The 17,194-nt window shown below is 42.3% G+C and overlaps 1 protein-coding gene across 1 annotated transcript in view; it reads left to right on the forward strand.

Moving 5' to 3' along the window:
• The window catches only part of kcnj5 (potassium inwardly rectifying channel subfamily J member 5), a 30,438-nt gene extending 23,654 nt beyond the window's left edge, over nucleotides 1–6,784 (forward strand). Inside the window, exon 4 of the mRNA XM_084350947.1 lies at nucleotides 971–6,784. Within this exon, the coding sequence (XP_084207073.1) occupies nucleotides 971–1,356 (386 nt within the window). The 3' untranslated portion in view covers nucleotides 1,357–6,784. The remainder of the gene's footprint in view (nucleotides 1–970) is intronic.
• The last annotated feature ends 10,410 nt before the right edge of the window (nucleotides 6,785–17,194 follow it).

Raw genomic sequence — 17,194 nt, forward strand, 5'->3', positions numbered from 1 at the left:
TGATTTTAGTGGTGTGTCCAGCACTGTTAGTACCAGTCGGCCCCTTGCAGCTTTTCAGCCACACATGTTGCATCAGTAGGCAAAAACAGCTTTATCCTGACAACAGTTTGTACATCATGTATTTGATATTAGTTTGGTGTGTCTGGGCTCTAAAGGGTACCTTGTGCGACCCTACGAGAGGGTGAGGGGGGTGACATAGTGTCAGTGTTTGACCAGCTGTGAATAAGAATGGGTTGCCATTTCCTTACTACCTTCCTCTTTCTCCACATTTCAAGCAGACATTAAAGGGTAGCGTACATGACGTTATAAATATTTATCTTACATATTATTTATGCTAATGTTGAGTCCACAGGAGAGAAGATAGTGGTTAGCTTCCTAACCGCTAATGAGAGCTCATCTTGTTACAGCTAAACATGAAACTCGTACCTTAGGATACCTCATTGTGTTTAATTATTCCTGTTTGTTGTGTATTTCTTGTTTCACAGTCAGTGCATGTGCAGTACTACCTGTATCTGCAGCTCTCTGCAAATCCGGGATGTAATAAGAGTGATTACGACTCCATATGTTTAGATGAGTGAGTTTCTGGGCCTGTTTATTATGCGCGCTGCCTGACTAAAAAGTCTCTTGCACTTAATGGAACAGCCATCAATCATGTTGTCACTTACACCTGTGAGTTTGCTGCTAAAACTGTCACACCTGTGTGAGACCGAGAATATATAGAAAATTCAAACACGTGCAGTCGTAAGATTGAGCTAGAGCAAACAGGTTCAGATCTTGGCCCTTTCTGTGTGCAGTTCTTATACAACCATGAATAATTTACTGACACTGTCTCTCTCTCTCTCTCTCCTTACACCTCTCTCCATCTCTCCCCGTGTGCCTGTTTTCTTTTCATACCGTGTGCTACATATTGATTTTGTGTGCATGTCTGTGCGTGCATGTGGACACATACGCCTATCCATACCTGTCACAGGGATGACTTGTCAGGCGCGGAGTTCCTACCTGGACACGGAGGTGCTTTGGGGCTACCGCTTCACGCCGGTTCTCTCCCTGGAGAAGGGCTTCTACGAGGTTGACTACAACAACTTCCACGATGTCTACGAGACCAACACCCCCACCTGCAGCGCCAAGGAGCTAGCTGCTAAGCTACGGGAGGGGCCGCTATTGCCTCAGCTCTCGCTCCTCAGCCCTGAGCCCAAAATGCATACTTTTGACACCCTAAACCGCCTGTCCAAACCGGACCCACTCGGCCAGGATGAGGACAGGGAGGAGAGAGATTCAGGGGGTGACAGAGGAGAGACCAATGGCTCAGCTGCTGCTTTGGAGGAGCCGCACCTCGCTGATGGACTGCCTGGCTGATGTGGCCACGTCAGCTAAAATCCCAGGAGAGACTGGACGAGAGGACAGGACAATATAATGCTTCATTTAGTCAATGGCCAGCTTGTTCCATTGCAATGCTTGGAGATACAAGACATCCGTCTCCAGCCCCCCGACTCATGCAATACTCCTCTACTAGAGTGTCAATCTATAGTATAGATTGGTTTTGTAGACACGTAAGTACACATACACAGACACACACGTACAATATCTATATCTACACTTAAAGGTTGGTGGTTCAGATTGTCTTTTTATAATCGTAATGACCACTTACTGCTATAACAGCTCAAGTTGTATAATGTAAACTTGAGCTGCAACTGGTAGCCATGACAAGAGTACCATGGGCTTATTATGGATACTCCAATATTCTCATTTTAGAGTGTGTTGATTCAGCTTCGTTTGATCAGAGTATCAGTCTCATAACTCAGCTAATGTGTCTGACAGCAGCTTCTGCGTGGTAATGGAACCTTGTTATTGATTATTTTTTTAAATGTGGGGGCTTATTATTTACTTTCTCTGTCAGTGTTGTTCTTATTCTGTGTCAGAAACCCAATTCACCTAGGAGGAAAATGTATAAGGCTTCTAGTGGGCATAGAAGATGTAGGAAACTGTGCTATAAAAGGAAACATGTACTGGCAAGCACTATCCGATTTTGTTTTCTTTGTTCACACCTTCCTCATGGTCCTGCTGTCCTAAATACTCTCGTTGTGTGTGTCTCGTCGTCTTCCCAACAAACCGGGAGCCTTGACCCAAAAGAAAACCAGCGAGGACCTCATTTTATACTCATGTTCAGGGTTTAAATTAACAATAAGTACAAGGCTGGTAAAAGCTGTAAAGTATATGCTACTGACCGACTATTGTGAAAACTTCTTGACTGGTTAAAGATTCAATTCCCCACACCACCGCAGCAACTAAAACATTAATACCAAGCCCATGTCTTGGTACGTAAAGCACAATTTACACACATGAATATTCCAAAAGCTCCAAAGCGTAAAGAAGTACTCCGTGTATCCTCACATGTTTGTTTTGTTAGATATTCGACCTCAGTATTTTTCAGCAACATACAAGTTAAGTGACGATAGAAGCAGGTTTTCTGTCTGATCTAATAAGTTTAGTTCCTGGCCAGCCCATCACCTGCAACACTTGCCCTCTTTGTAATTATTTCCTCTGAATTTCACCTTTAGCTTTTATGATTTGAAGTCTTATTCGTCCACGCACACTCGGCTCACTCTGCACTTTGGCCCTGTTCCCTGGACCGCCCCTGGGCCTTTTGCTTGTTATAGTTTCTGGCCCTTGTGACTTCTGTTTTGGAAGCAGACACTTGTCCCGTGAGGGCCATAGCCTACAGTATTTTCTAGTTTTTTTTTTTTAGTTTTTTTTTTTCAGTTTTCTTTGAAAAGACACATGTCAGAGCTTGTATGCATGAATCAATCCCTATGCCTCCCATTGCTGAGTAAGTTTAATACAAATACAATACAGGGTATTTTCTAGGCATGCAAATTATGAGATTTCTACAATATATTATCAGATAATGTATTAATATTAAATGATCATTTGTTGAAAGAAAAATGAGATTCCTGATACTTTAAAATCTCCCACTCCCCAATTTAATGTTAAATTATTTTTCTTTTCTTTTTCTTTCTTTTTTTTTTTTTTACAGATGCTTGTCCAACTAATGTGTTTATTTTCACTGTGACATCTTAGCATCTTACTATGTATTCCATTTGCTAAACAATACGTTTGTCATTAGAGCGAGATCATCTTTCATTGCTGGAATGTCATCTGTTTTCTGTGTGTTCTCATGGGAATAAACATAATATGGCCGAAAGAACAACATGTTCCTGTTAGATAATGTGTGCACGCATGAGCGAGTGTACGAGAGCGCGCGAGTGTGTGGTTATTTTGCACGTAGCGTTGAAAACTGAGGACTGGGAAGGTATCTTAATTTAGCGTGTGTCACACTGCACTGGATCAGCTGTAGTGTGACAAAATGACAGATTTAACCCGTGGCAAGCTACCTGAAAACTGGATTAGTTCTGTATCAGATCATGAAAGGCAGACTTACGCAACCTTTAATTATCAGCACAGAACAATCTTGTCTTATACTAAAGCTCGGGGCAAAAACAGCTTCATGCAAGCTGTGGGAACAAATACGAGGGATAACATCAAGAACTTTGTCGCCCCCTTTGCTCGTCTCAATTTGAGTTAATTCATTAATATCGTGCAGCAGCAAAGTCTTGGTACGTCTCAGTAGTAACCTGCACCCTCCTTGTGCTGCACCCTTAAATCAGTTGTCCGAGCATTTAACGGAAAAGATCAATACTTTCTCTTGGATTAACGTGATTGTGGCTGCTGGAGTCCTCAAACACCTAGACAGCATCCCTGAGTCAGCTCCGTGTGTTGGGAGACTGCAATTACACAGACACATGCGCACACACGGGAAGACACAATCACAGAAAACAGCTGGCAGACTGATTAAGGCCACCGCAGCTATTTACTAGCCACAGAGAAAACACCGCTGAAGTCACAGGGGTAATCACATTTACCCAGCGTCTACAGAGTACAGGCAGCCAGAAAATGAAACATGATGTTACATTTGGTGGCCGGCGTGTCACAGAAATTCACTGAATCACAGCAATGTGCTGTCAAGGCTATTCTCGTCCGAGCTATTAAATTTGGAAGCTGGATCGTCAGCACGCTGACAGTCCCTGATTCAAATCTGAATAATGTACGATGATGAATATAATGCATTGAATGGTGCATTGAAATAGGTACCCAGGGCAGGTGCATGTGGGTGAGCATGGGTGTGTGTGTGTGTGTGTGTGTGTGTGTGAGAGAGAGAGAGAGAGAAAGACAGAGAGGGGGAGAGACATAATCATCACAACCTCAAGCCAGCATGAACACACAATAACACCCACAAACACACAAACAAAACAGAAAATTATCCATTTAAGCTTTGGCCAAGTTAGACGTGCCCTTTGTATGCAGCGAGGAAATTATGAAAGGGGAAAGAACAAAGAGAGATAAAATTGCTAAAGCTGATGAATGGCACCACACCAACAGAGTAACTAGCTATTGTTCTTCCTCTTTCCATGGCTAATACTCTTCCCTTCTGCTTTAAATAATGCATGCTCATGACAAAGAAGGAAGCACATAGGCCATTAACAAGTGCGTAGTCAGAATAAAACATCCTGCACAAGAAAGAGAAAAAAAAAGGCAAGTGGGAGGAATTTAACTCTGGTGCAACGCACTCGTGTAAGCTCTTCCCGTATTCCTGCTCCGTCCACGGATTCCCCTTATTTTTCTCTCGCAAACAAGCTGACCCCCCGTCCACTCCCACACACAGAGACACAATCAAGCAGTCTTACAGTACTTTTCACACTTTTCCATGGATTGCTTGGTGATTTATTTATTTTTTTTTGCACCAATCAGAGCAGGCGAGCCACCTAACCCCACTGCCCCCTCTTTAGCAACCGTGACTCCCTGCTGCAGTTCTATCTTATTAAGCATTCAAATACCCTCTTACATGCTCATGTAATGGTTCCCCTGTCTTCTTTCTCTTACAGCTCCCAACGGTAAAAGAAGGCTTTATGTCTGCCATTTATTTCTTTTTCTCTCGTTTTGAAGCTTGTAATTTTACTCTCCCCATGCACTTGTGAGGTACCGCTGCATACGTTGAATCCCCCCTTTTTGCACGTGCATCTTTCACGTGCAGCTATACGTCTCTGTGCCAAAAGACCTGGTGGGTTTCCTGGGAATCTGCCCCTGCGCTGTAAGTCTGAACAAAAGCTGTAAGCCCTCCGAATCCAGCAGCGAACATGTCTCAAAACCTTATGTAATACAGCTTCACACAGAGCGAGCGAACCAATCACAAGGAGCTCCGAGGTGACGCGTTTCAGTCTGCTGTTTGTTCATGCTGAAAATTTGTTTTGGAGCAGGCCAGTTACACAGTGTGAAGCATTTAATTTAGGGGAGAAAATGTCTCCACAAGTGTCTTAAATCTGGGTAAAATAATACATCAGCCGATCATCCTTCCGGAAACAATGCTCGCTACCGCGCGGCCATATGTTAACGGAAACCACTAATCTTCTTATCGTGTGCGGACGCAGAAAATGTCACACATAAGGAAGTATAAGAGAGAAGCGCTGGACTGTTTGGTGCTGTATAAAAGGATGTTTTTCCAGAGTTTTTGAATAGAGGAGGCAGACAGATGCACAGACACACACACAGAGAAACCTTTGCCTTTTCCCAGCCAGGAGACAGAGGTCTGCCCTTTGATGTGTTTGGACGATGGCAGCCTTTGATGAGGATTTCTATGGCCGCAGAGTGGCTGTGGCTCCAAATTGAGCTGGCTGAGCTTCACCTGCCGAGGAGCACAGGCGGGCAAAACTGCCAACACAAGAATATTCAAGGATGACTGACTGTATAGTCGGTGCCAAAGTTAAAAGTATTCATTTCAACGTTTTGATAAATATGCTTATTAGCTTTCTTGCCAAGAGTTATATATAGCACTCGCATGTCCCTAGGGAGAAAATACGAAGCCATCACCATCAGATAGCTAGCTTATCTGAAGACTGAAAACATTTGGAAACAGCAAGCCGGTCTTTGTCCGAAGGTAACGTAATCTGCCTGCCGGCATTTGTAAAGCTCACTAATTAACATGTTTTATCTTGCTTGTTTAATCCATGCCAAAACAAAAAGTGTGAAAACAGTTTCATGGGGCGCCAGGCTAGCTGTAGGCGCCAGGCTAGCTGTTAGCCCTTGCTTTCAATGTTTGAGCCAACATAGGTAGCTGCTGGCTGTAGCATTCAGATTTAAAGATATAAAAATGTCAAATTTCTGCATTAAAAATGTCTAAAAATGACCTTTGCAATATATGTTGTTGACTTGTGTACTTACATTAGCCCTGTTCATTCCTATGAAAGCTGCTCAGTGGCGCATGAAGCCAACATAGCTCGATTTCCCCCGCTATGAAATTACCCAGATCTTCCATGTTGTGTTGCCTATGTAGCGTGTGCACGAGGGACTTCGGCCGACTGAGCCGGGTAACTTCTAGTTAATCGCCCGGCTGGCTCGAATCGAGATAAAATAATTAAATGTTGCGGCTCTACTAGACTTTCCAATTTCTATTGGACAGAATGGATCAAATTGTGATATTGAAACAAGTCATTTTGCGGAGGTTGTGATGCTTTTATCCACCATTTTACAGCCGTTTTCTTTCACAATGTAAGCTTATGGAAACATAATGTTATTTTGGGCCCCAGTGCATCACATGACATTGTAATTGCAACGGTCTTCCTGGGGGAATGGTTCAGGTATGGTGTCATTTGGCTGTCTGTTGATATAACTTCCAAGAGAGATGTTACAGAGTGAGTGACTGAACATAATGTGAATAAAACTGTAAATCATTTGCTTGTCTGTGAATATTTCTGCCTGTGTCACATAGACAGATTGACAATGAAGACAACAACTCCCATGATTCCACACTGCTTACCGCTTTCGTTTTATTTTGATTGCGAGACGCCTAGTGGCAGAGTACTGTGCGTCTGAAGGGGCTCTATCGAACAATTTGCAGAATTTTACATGTGATCACTATTTTTTTTGGCTTTATGTGAGCTGATTGTAACATCACATGAAAAATGAGACCTTCCTCATCTCGCTCGGTTGCCTGTACGAGCCCGTGGATGAGTTGTTGGAGTCGTTTAACGTTGCTGGACTGTGGATTTCTTCGTGAAGGATTCGGGTCGGAGTTTCCACAGCAGTCCAGAGGATGGGACTTCAGGCACGTTCTCGAGTGCCTCGTCTCAGTGGCAAACGTAAGTTTAGATATGGAGCCCGCTGGCTTCCAGCACAACACAGAAGCTCCACAGAGCCCCTTTAAGGCTGCAATCTCCTCGTCTAGCTTTTGGCAAGAAAGCAAAGAAGTTTATTTCCCAAACCGTAAAACTTTTGCTCTCCCAGGTGAAAAGGAACTAAAAGGGAAATTAAATAATTTGCTTCACTTACACGTCAGAAACTTGTGGAGCTGTAATTTTTTTAATGCTCCGCGAGACGATTCTGTCACCCCAAGCCTCATTTCAAACCGTACAAGCCAACAGAGCATACAGGCTTGGATTAATTAACGCTGACCTTTTGGCATCATGGTTAGCCATTACTTCTACATTAATGCTGCAGTGAAACATGAACTGAATTTAGAGCTTCTACATGAGGTGCAGAGAGGGGTTTGTAATCCACAGCTACTTTAGAAGCTTACTGACTCATCATCATGACACAGCACAGAGCAATGCAGCAAATATTGGATGTTTTGATTCTTGGGATTTTGAAGGGGAAAAAAAGAGCGAGAGAGAGATTATGGTGAAGGTTTGCTTTTTAGTGTTTTCTTTGCTTGTCTTTTGGTTTATGAGACACAAAATGGGAGTGTGAGGAAGAGCAGGAGGTAGTTAGGTGAAAATACATTGTCTCTTATATTTATAACGTTTTTAGAGAAAGAAAAAGGGCATCACAGTTAAGCTTTTTATACTGCCAGTAGGCCTTGTTAGTCACATACTTCATTCTTCTGTCATTGTGCAGTAGAGAGGTATGGATTTAAAGCTAAAAGTAAGCCTTTGGTCACCAGCCAGCTTTTTTTTCTTTTTTTTTTTGGAAACGATTTAAAACTGCAACATTGTTTTACTTCTTCCCACTTTCTGGAATATTTTACAGCCAGTTATGACATGAACCATTTTCTCAGTCTCTTATCTAAATATTGCACTGGTAAGCGTAGGGGGAAAAAAAGAGGCTGGAGCTGAAGCTCGCTTTTGAACTCATGGTGGATTTAAGCCCACTTGAGAGCCTTTGAATGTGTAGGAGAAAAAGCGAGAGAAGTCTGTGAGATGTGAGAGATCCCACATCAATGATGGAGATAAATCAATAGTTCCACACAATGGCTCCAAATGAAGGCATCGGTTAGCTTTGTCTGCGAGCTCTGTTACCAGGAAGCACTTTGTTCAAACAGGAATTTTTAAGCCTCCGCGAGACCTCCTTTGCGTGCCGGCAGTAAGGTTCATAGTCTGCCGCGACCGTTTACTGTACATCGAGTGGAATATGAAAAAGACAGCGGACAATAAAGATAAATACCTTAAGACGCTTTAAAGCTTTATTGATTCACTAACAGAAGAAACTAACTGTGTCTGAATCAATAGCGAGGCCAACGAAGCAGCCTCCTCCTCCTGCGAAAATCATACAAAATTAAATTATAGCAGGGTTGTTCCTGTTTTCATTACTCCCTGCGGTGAGTATAATGTCATAGTTGCAGAAAGATAAACTATGGCTTTATTTGCAGAAATCACCCTAATCGCACGAGATACAGTAAAAGCGCCTTTTATGTGCATTTAACAGAGCACTGCGAACCGAATGAAATTTCTCATCTCGCTGCATACTGTGCAGTTTGCCAGCTTGTCTGTAAAAGGCAACTGTGTGAAACCAAATTACCTCATGCAGAGATAAGTTTGTACTCTCTATATTTATCTTTCCAGTTCTCTCTCTCTCTCTGCCCATCTCTCTCGCTCATTGAGTAGGTAACCCTCATGACTCCTCTCCCTCCCACGCACCAAAACAATACTAGAACAGGAAAGAGCGCTGTCCGGTTCTCACCTACCTGTGGATGACTAACCCGTTTCAAAACCGCCACAAGCACAGACCCAATTACCAAAAACCCCCACACCCACATCGTTAAAATCGAGCAGTGGTTTAAAAATGCTTCAGTCAGAGCAGCGCATCACCGAAAGTCAAATTCTTCGCTTTGACGTGCGGCTCAAAAAAACCTCTGCCTCTGATGATTAGGAAACAAAAAGACAGTTTGGTTTTTCTCCACAAATAGCACCTAGTTGATGCTTTCGCTTAAAGTCTGCGTTACAAAATACAGCACTCCACCAGCTGACAGAGTGAGTGCACCGCCAGCCAAATCCTTGCCTCTTAAAAGACATGCTCGCTTATTACTCATACTGCAAATCACATCGCTTGTACAGTACGAATGCTGCCTCACTTCAACTTCTGTGGGCTGTTTGGGTTTTCGAGAGAAATATCAAATATTTATAGATGTGACTAAACTACGCTGTGTTGAATTGTACTGAATTGAAGCATTTTTCAACCGAGGCTATTGTCTCCTCTGGGTCCTGGCATTTACATGCATCTGTGAGCAGCTTTGTACTATAAGTCTTCATGTGTAAAGCAGCCATCCTTTATGAGTCATACTATAATCACATCAAGCATGTACAGCGCTACACATACATTAATGGCGTTTCTTGTGCATTCACAGCGGGCCGGTCGGAGCGCACCGCGGAGGGAAACGCTCCCCGCGTCTTTTTCGGTTCCTTTGTGCAAACTAAGCCGATGAGTCTCAAAGACTCTTGAAGTCCCAGAAGCTTTATGCATCTTCAACACGTGCTTCCTTGTCACTGCATGTCCTCCCTCCAGCCAAGCTAGTTGTTTTGCCTGTGACCTTTTAACAGATTCCCCTGGCATCGCTGCAGCCTGCAGTCATTTGCAGTGTGCTCTGTCACAAGCAGCATAGTAAACGTTTCCAAAAGGGTCATAAACTGTGTGTCGAGCATCAGAGGCAGGCGTTTGATGATTTTTATACAGATTGCGCATGTTGTCGTCACAATGAAGTATTTCAAGGGTGAAGAATCAGTAATATGCTTCCCACACACGCTGTGGTTTGTTTGTTTGCCCTTCAGCGTTGGATTAGGACTATATTTAGACGAATGAAGTATGCTAATGAGCACCTAGCTTCTGGAAGGCATATCTGACAGCCTCCACCACACGCTCTGCCAAGTCCATAATCTTTACCCCAAATCCCTTTCTCTCTCAACTTCATTTCTTTTTCCGCACTATTGTGATTGCATTGTTAAAATGCTTATGTAGTTCCTTTACATAAGGATGCTTCACATGATATGGGTGTGAGGAGCGAGGGGAGTTCTCACGTTTATTAGTTGCTAAAGTGGATCTTAATTTGATACTCAGCAGGCCCCCAGAGAAAGACAACTCTTGCATAACTCTGCTCTCTCAGACGGAGGTAAGACATTTGTCCCCTGTCAGGACTGTGCTGACTGTGCCGGTGAATCATCCTCACGCTCACGTACCTCTGGATGCTAATTCTGCGATCCACATCAGACTGCTAAGTCATGTCTCTTTCATGTAATCCTCTGGCGGTGGGAAAAAGTCTCACCGCTCACTCACTGTGGAAGTTGCATCAGGATTTTCACGTTTCATCTAAAAATAATTAACCTTATTTTCAGGGCCGTTTTTTCCGTTAGAGACGTGCTTACTCGCTATCTAGGCTAAGATGTGAGAGCAAACAAGCAAGGCCAGACACCGATATCATTAGGGGTCATCCATGAATACTTGAAATGATGAGGTGTTAGCTGAGGGAAGAAAGGAGGAGCAGTTCACTGTTTCTAATTAAGAGGAGCTCACAGTATTCCTCAAATCAATGGGAGTTATTTTCAGTAGTAAGCTTTTAAACCTCTGAAATCAATTCTCTGTAAGCATCTGGATTAGTCTGAAAAGAAGGAAACTTGGGAAGAATAAATAATTTAAAAAATCCAGAATTAATTATATGATCAAGGGGCAATATCTATCTTGATGTCAAAAAGTCTGAGGACTAAAACATAATGTTTGACAAAAAATCCTTTTAACACATGCACTGCTACCCGGACATCAACCAGAGGAGCATATACATCTACATCTGCATCTGCACAGGCGCCACCCTTCGTATTTCCAGTAGGTAAGAACACATCACCTGCTGAGTGCTCCATGTGTGAAAGGGCAACACTGGACAATGTGTAGATCTGATTCCTCAGACAGTGTTTGAAGTTTATGAAAACGACTAATTCGGTCTGTGTGTGGCATTCTTTGAAGACACTGATATGTACAATTAGTGGTTTTCTCCTTTAACTACCAGGGGACAGCACTCATTTATTTGTGTAAAAATCATTATATTAAGTGGATTCATTGTTTGAATGAATCACCACAAAATGCTGCAAAAAACCTGTCACCCAAGTCAGTGGCTTATAGTTTGATTGGATTGTGCATCATTTTGAAATGATTCTGCCCAAAGATGTAGCATTACTGAATAACTAAACTAGACTCAGTAGAGTGCATACCTCCGTCAAATTCAATTCAATAAAGCCTGATCCAATCAAATAAAACATCTGCCTCGACTTGTACTCACTCAGATACCACTTACCTAAATAGGTCTGTTTTTTTTCCATCAGAACTTTTCATAATGTCCTGAGAAATTAACCAAAATGTTGAAATGTGCCTCACACCGATCTCATAAAGTCAGAGAAAGTAAGAAAAGATTCCTGTGTCCGTCCCTTTATCTGGATCATCTGGTGGAGGTAGTTAATAATGGGTCCATACATTTAGTAGGTTGCCTAAAACAGAAGTACCAGGAGAGGAGAGGCATGCTTTGTGCAATTCTTTAGCTGCAACCAGCCGCTTATATGTCACTTACAAGTTGATCAGTGTTACAGTTAATCAGAAATATTGTGGATCTTGGTTCTAATCACATTAAGTACATTTATAGAAGCTGTTTAAAGCTGAACTTACATGATTGTTCTTCTCCTTCATTACAAACACTCAAAATATCTTCAGATATGAATATCATTTCTATCTGCACTGCTTCAACAAGGTGATGAAATGTGATCACGCCGCACTATGTCGTTGATCTTGTGCGAGTGTAAAGGAATAGCCTTCGAGATGAGTGCAGAGGTGTCGCGCATTATGCAACAAACCTCCTTTAACCAAAAGCTTTGTTCGAAAATATAAAACTTGAGACACCTGAGGCCCTGAGAAATAATGAGGGCCGTGTAAAGGGGGGGAAAAAAGAGATTCTCACAGAGATGCTTTCTCAAACATTTCTCAAATAAATTCCCATGCTGCTGTAACTGTTTCCTAACTGCATGACACCTATTAAATTCTGATTCAATTGTGGTGTGAATGGGTTTTCGATGACAAAAAGGTGTTTTCCAGCTACACATTATTCTTTGATGCAACTTAACCGTGCTTTTTGTTGACGCACCTATTTAATAGCAAGTGCTGCTTCAAAATGAGAGCTCAGACTGTGATTTCTGTGGTTTCAGAGATCATTTCTTTGCCTCAGGCAGTGGTATCCCAGGTATTGATCCTTGAGGGTCACAATGTGATTACTTTCCAATATTATCATTTGGTGGTGCGTCGCAATTTGTAATCCTGAAACACCAAATGAGATGGATAAAATTTATGTTAAAGAGTCCTTAGAAATCCTCAAGGGTCATTTGCTTTGCGGCTCTGCAGATTCGGGTCCATCAAGTCATGCGGGTCCAAGTTCTCACATTTGTTGCATAATGAAACCTCATCCCTCATGTCTCCTGTGCCCACACTCGACAGCACCTAATCAAGCAAAAATCCTGTGATAGCAATCTCATGATGGCTCTCAGGAGATGATGAATAATGTTTAGTAAATCCCTTAGTCCACTAAAGTGCCATTTATTAGTATGCTACTAAAACTGTGATGGGCTGTAAAATCAGTTTTTGCCTCTGAGGATACCATGATATGTTACCGTACTGACACTTTTACAACTGATGAATGCACGTCTGAATTAAAGAATGTTTATCTGCTGAATAACAATTTTTATTTTCATGCTAAAGCTAGTGGATAATCATTTTTGGTTGATGGGCACCTCATCCCATTGCTCTATCACTCCAGGGCCGTTAAGTTTCCTTCTTCCTACCTCCCTAGTTTCCCTCCGAAAATCACAGAATACTCAAAATCGCTTCTGGTGTTATTTCCTGCTCACAATGTTTTTGTCCACAGGAGGCGCCAGAATCAACAAACAAATGAAAGTTCCTTGTCGCCGCTTTAAGTTGAGAAAGCACTTTGTAATAAGAAAGGGAAAATCAGATAGGAGCACCAAGCTTTGATTACATTTGTGTTCGTGCAATGTTTTTAATTAGGCCGAAAATGTTTTAGTGTCTTCTCACTGAATTGGAAAATGGCTCACTATGTTCACAGCAGCACTTAAAAACATGTTACATTGGAGACAGAAAAGTGGTGTTCTCACATTTTTAGCCCTTGTAGATGTTTGCCACCATGGCAGTCAGCCCTGGCCTTGTCTGTGTTTGTGTGTGTGTGTGTGTGTGTGTGTGTGTGTGTGTGTGTGTGTGTGTGTGTGTGTGTGTGTGTGTGTCTGTGCCAGTGTGTGCATGGCTGCCCGTGTATGTGTGTCTGTGCATGTATTTATATGAGGACTCAGCTGTAAAAGGTCTTTAATTAGGATTGGATGGCTCCTTGTATTCTGGGTATTCTCAGCTTTTAAACAGGCAGACCTCCTGTGGGACAAGCTCTCACTAATTAGAAATGGAGAACTACTTTCGCTAAGATTTATTCAACCATTCCGTTTATTCATCAAAGAGCAAAGGCCTTATACTTTCCTCTGCCGTCGTATGTCGTGCATCTGGGACTAACTTGTGGCCGTTCAACCAGAAAACGTTCTAATTAATCTCTGATTACGGACAATGTCTCACAGTTCTCCATCAAGGTGGCATTCAGAATGATGACAAAGCAACAATGGCGTCACACGTTTTTGCAATTTGCAAAGCACTAATGCTCCATCTGACAAATGCCTCTTGATGGCTCTTGTTAAAGTCATTCTTAATCCGCACATATCCCCGCTGGGTAGATGTTCTGAGCGAAGGGGACGTCAGCCATCTGCAGTATGACAGAATCATCAGGAAAATGTCATGTGACTTGACAAGCTCAAGTGGGACCTTGTTGACAGCGTGTGACACATTTTTGTGACACTCAACGAGTGGACTTGAAAGGCAAATTACAACATGAGAAATAAAAAGTGTTTTATTAAAGACAGAAACATTGCAGCAGCATCGGTTCATACTGCACCCACCGTCTGTCGACGCGTATTTCTAACAGCAAAGATGTAAGGTATTCAGATTATGGCATATGAGGGCAAGATGACACGATCCACAATTAAGGCTTTTAACTCGCAATCAACATAAAATCCACTCATCAAGTAATATTAAACAAATACACAATGTTATGATGTAAACCTTGTTCATGTGGTTTCATTTTTTAACTGTAAGAACGCTGAACATGCTCTGAGAGAGTAAATCCAGTTCTGAGCTGATCAGAGAGCAGAGCAGACAGTTTCCTGCTGGCACAGACAGAATCATCACATAACTGTCTCGGCTCCTTCCAGTCGAAAAGGTAATACTCAGTGCTCAGTGTGCCAGCTCTAAATGGCTGAAATACATGCGTGCTTATAGCAGCGCTGTGATCTGCATCGTGAAGGCTTCATGGCGCAAGAAATATGATATCTCAAGCAATTTATTCAGCCGTGTGTTGCGTTGAATACCAAAAAAAAACGTGGCATATTTTAAAAATATGACAGCTCCATGGACAAAACGATAGCCGGGGGTAAAACTACTTAATATTGTAGAGGCTGCAATTTTTCTTAAAGGTGACATTTGTAAATGTTCTCATTAGCATAACAGTAAATAAACATGATAAATAATGAATTGGTGTAATCAGCCTGAAACTGTGTGTGCCTATGTGCCTTTGACTGTAAATTGGCTTTACACTGCTTTTTAGTGGGTGCACAGCATGGGCTGGATATCAAGAAGGGCTTAAGTTGGATTCATTGCAAAACCAATGTGAAATAAAACAGTAAGAAATAACAATACATCAACAAAAATGTGCCCACATCAAAAACATCTGCGTCGTTTGTTCCATTTTCCTGCAGATTGTCTGCATCTGGCATCCTGTTATGGTACAGTACATACAGTATAGTCAGCTGCTTCAGCCTCAACCTAGATATCATGTGTCTGCAGCTCATTAAGCAGGACAGATACTCTGTGTCCGAGAGAATAGTTTCATGTTAGCTTTGAAGGGGCAATTTGTAAAGATTAGCCAACTGTCGAAGGTTCCTCCAAACAAATAGAGGGCAGATTAGCACCAGCGTAACCACCAATGGCTGCTCACTATCTTTGGTTATAGCTAGGCTACTACTGTGACTGCACTGGTTGATGCCAGTTTGACTTCAGGAAACACAGTGCCAAGGTGATTCATAGAGTCTCCAGGACTATGTCGCTGAGGACGGAAAGACATGGTGGAAAGACATGGTACAGGAGAGACGTGAAATGGGAGAGGAGCGAGAGGAAGGTAGGTCATCACCAGTGTGGCAAAACAGCCACAATATTTTCGCATCTTACACGGGGAATTAAGGATGTCCTTTGACGAAACCAGAGATGATTGTGGAAGGACAAACCATGAAGATTTTGAGTTTGAAGGAGGTGTGTTTTACCGTGAGTTGACAAAGCATACGTTCGTCTTAGTTCAGTAAAAAAAAGTTCCTGTTAATATTTCCTGTTAAGCTAAAAGCTAAGCCCACTCACATACTCCCAGCTGAAGCTTTCGCAGGGCACAAGGGACTGGCTGGGGCTAGCTGGTTAGCATGCTAACTTCAGTAGATGTCTCTGAAACACAAAACAGAAACGTTTGACATAATGACGGGATAATTTTTTTGAATGTTTTAAACTAAAATTCTTTATATTTTGCAGTGAGGATGCATTTGGTGTTCATGTACTAAATGAACTGAATGTGCGTCTCACTCTCAAACAGAACATTTCAACAGGGACTACTATATAAAGTGTCACAGTCAGTCTTATGTAGTTCATTCTGCACAACATGACATAGATACTCCACCGCTCTCTCTTTAGTTCTGTGTAGCTCACTGTCTCACTCTTTCCGCTGCTCAGCCTGACAGCTGTGTTTGAGCAACATGTCGGAAATGTTTTAATAATGGAGAATAACTGCTTTCTAAGGTAGCAAACAAACTGACAATATCTGGTCTATCCCCATTAAGAAGCTGCTGTCTGTTTTACACACATAATCCACTATTTGGTTCCCATCCAGTCAACCTACTTCTATTAGTGCTTGAGCTGAACTGTAGCACAGAAGGCTAACCCCCCATGACACTATCATTATCTGGACCGAAGCCCAAGAGCTCCAGCTCATTCACATTTTAAATTCAGTGATTCTTTTGACACCAGCATCCCTCTAACAGAGTCAATTGGCCAAAGAAAATGACAGCCTATCTCTATTTTTCTAATAGTGGTCCTCCCATTCGGTCTCTAATTAATGGATAAACCAGCCACGGCTGACAGCGGCCCTTTGATGCAGGGCTATCAGCAGTAATATGCCCCTGCGGCTCAGTTTTTATTAGCCAATGTTTTGATATAGTGGGCTGAGCTGAGGTTAAGGGGCTGCTTTGGCCTGACGTCGCTGCAGGGAGCCTGTCTAATAACCCAGATTCCACCCTCCACTCCATCCTAATCCCACATACCTCATATGCTGATGGTCAACATATTTTCTCCATTTTCAACTACCTCTCGATTTCAGTCTTTCCTATTAGCCTCTCTCTGTGGTTCTCTCTCTGACAGCTGTCAATCCCATGCAGACATTTGGTGGCTTCATTGAGACCAAACAGAAATGTGAAATTGTGCAGCAATGCCAGTTCTTCCTACCAGTTACAGTCGACTACCCCTGAATGCATGCTGCCTATATTAAACTGAAAAGTAATTGCATGTATCCGGTGAATGTACGACTCAGTGAAAAGAAAAATGCATTTGATGTGTTCAGACAGAATTACAGGACTTCATTTTGAAATGTTTTGGCTGTCTGACATAATTGCAAAAGTTATCCAACACCCATAATTCAGTCCGAATATTATACACCAGACGAAATGAATAATATCCTCTACTGTTGTTTACTGTGAAAGCA

This window comes from Pagrus pagrus, assembly GCF_965226575.1.
Source record: "Pagrus pagrus genome assembly, chromosome: 4".
NCBI lineage: Eukaryota > Metazoa > Chordata > Actinopteri > Spariformes > Sparidae > Pagrus > Pagrus pagrus.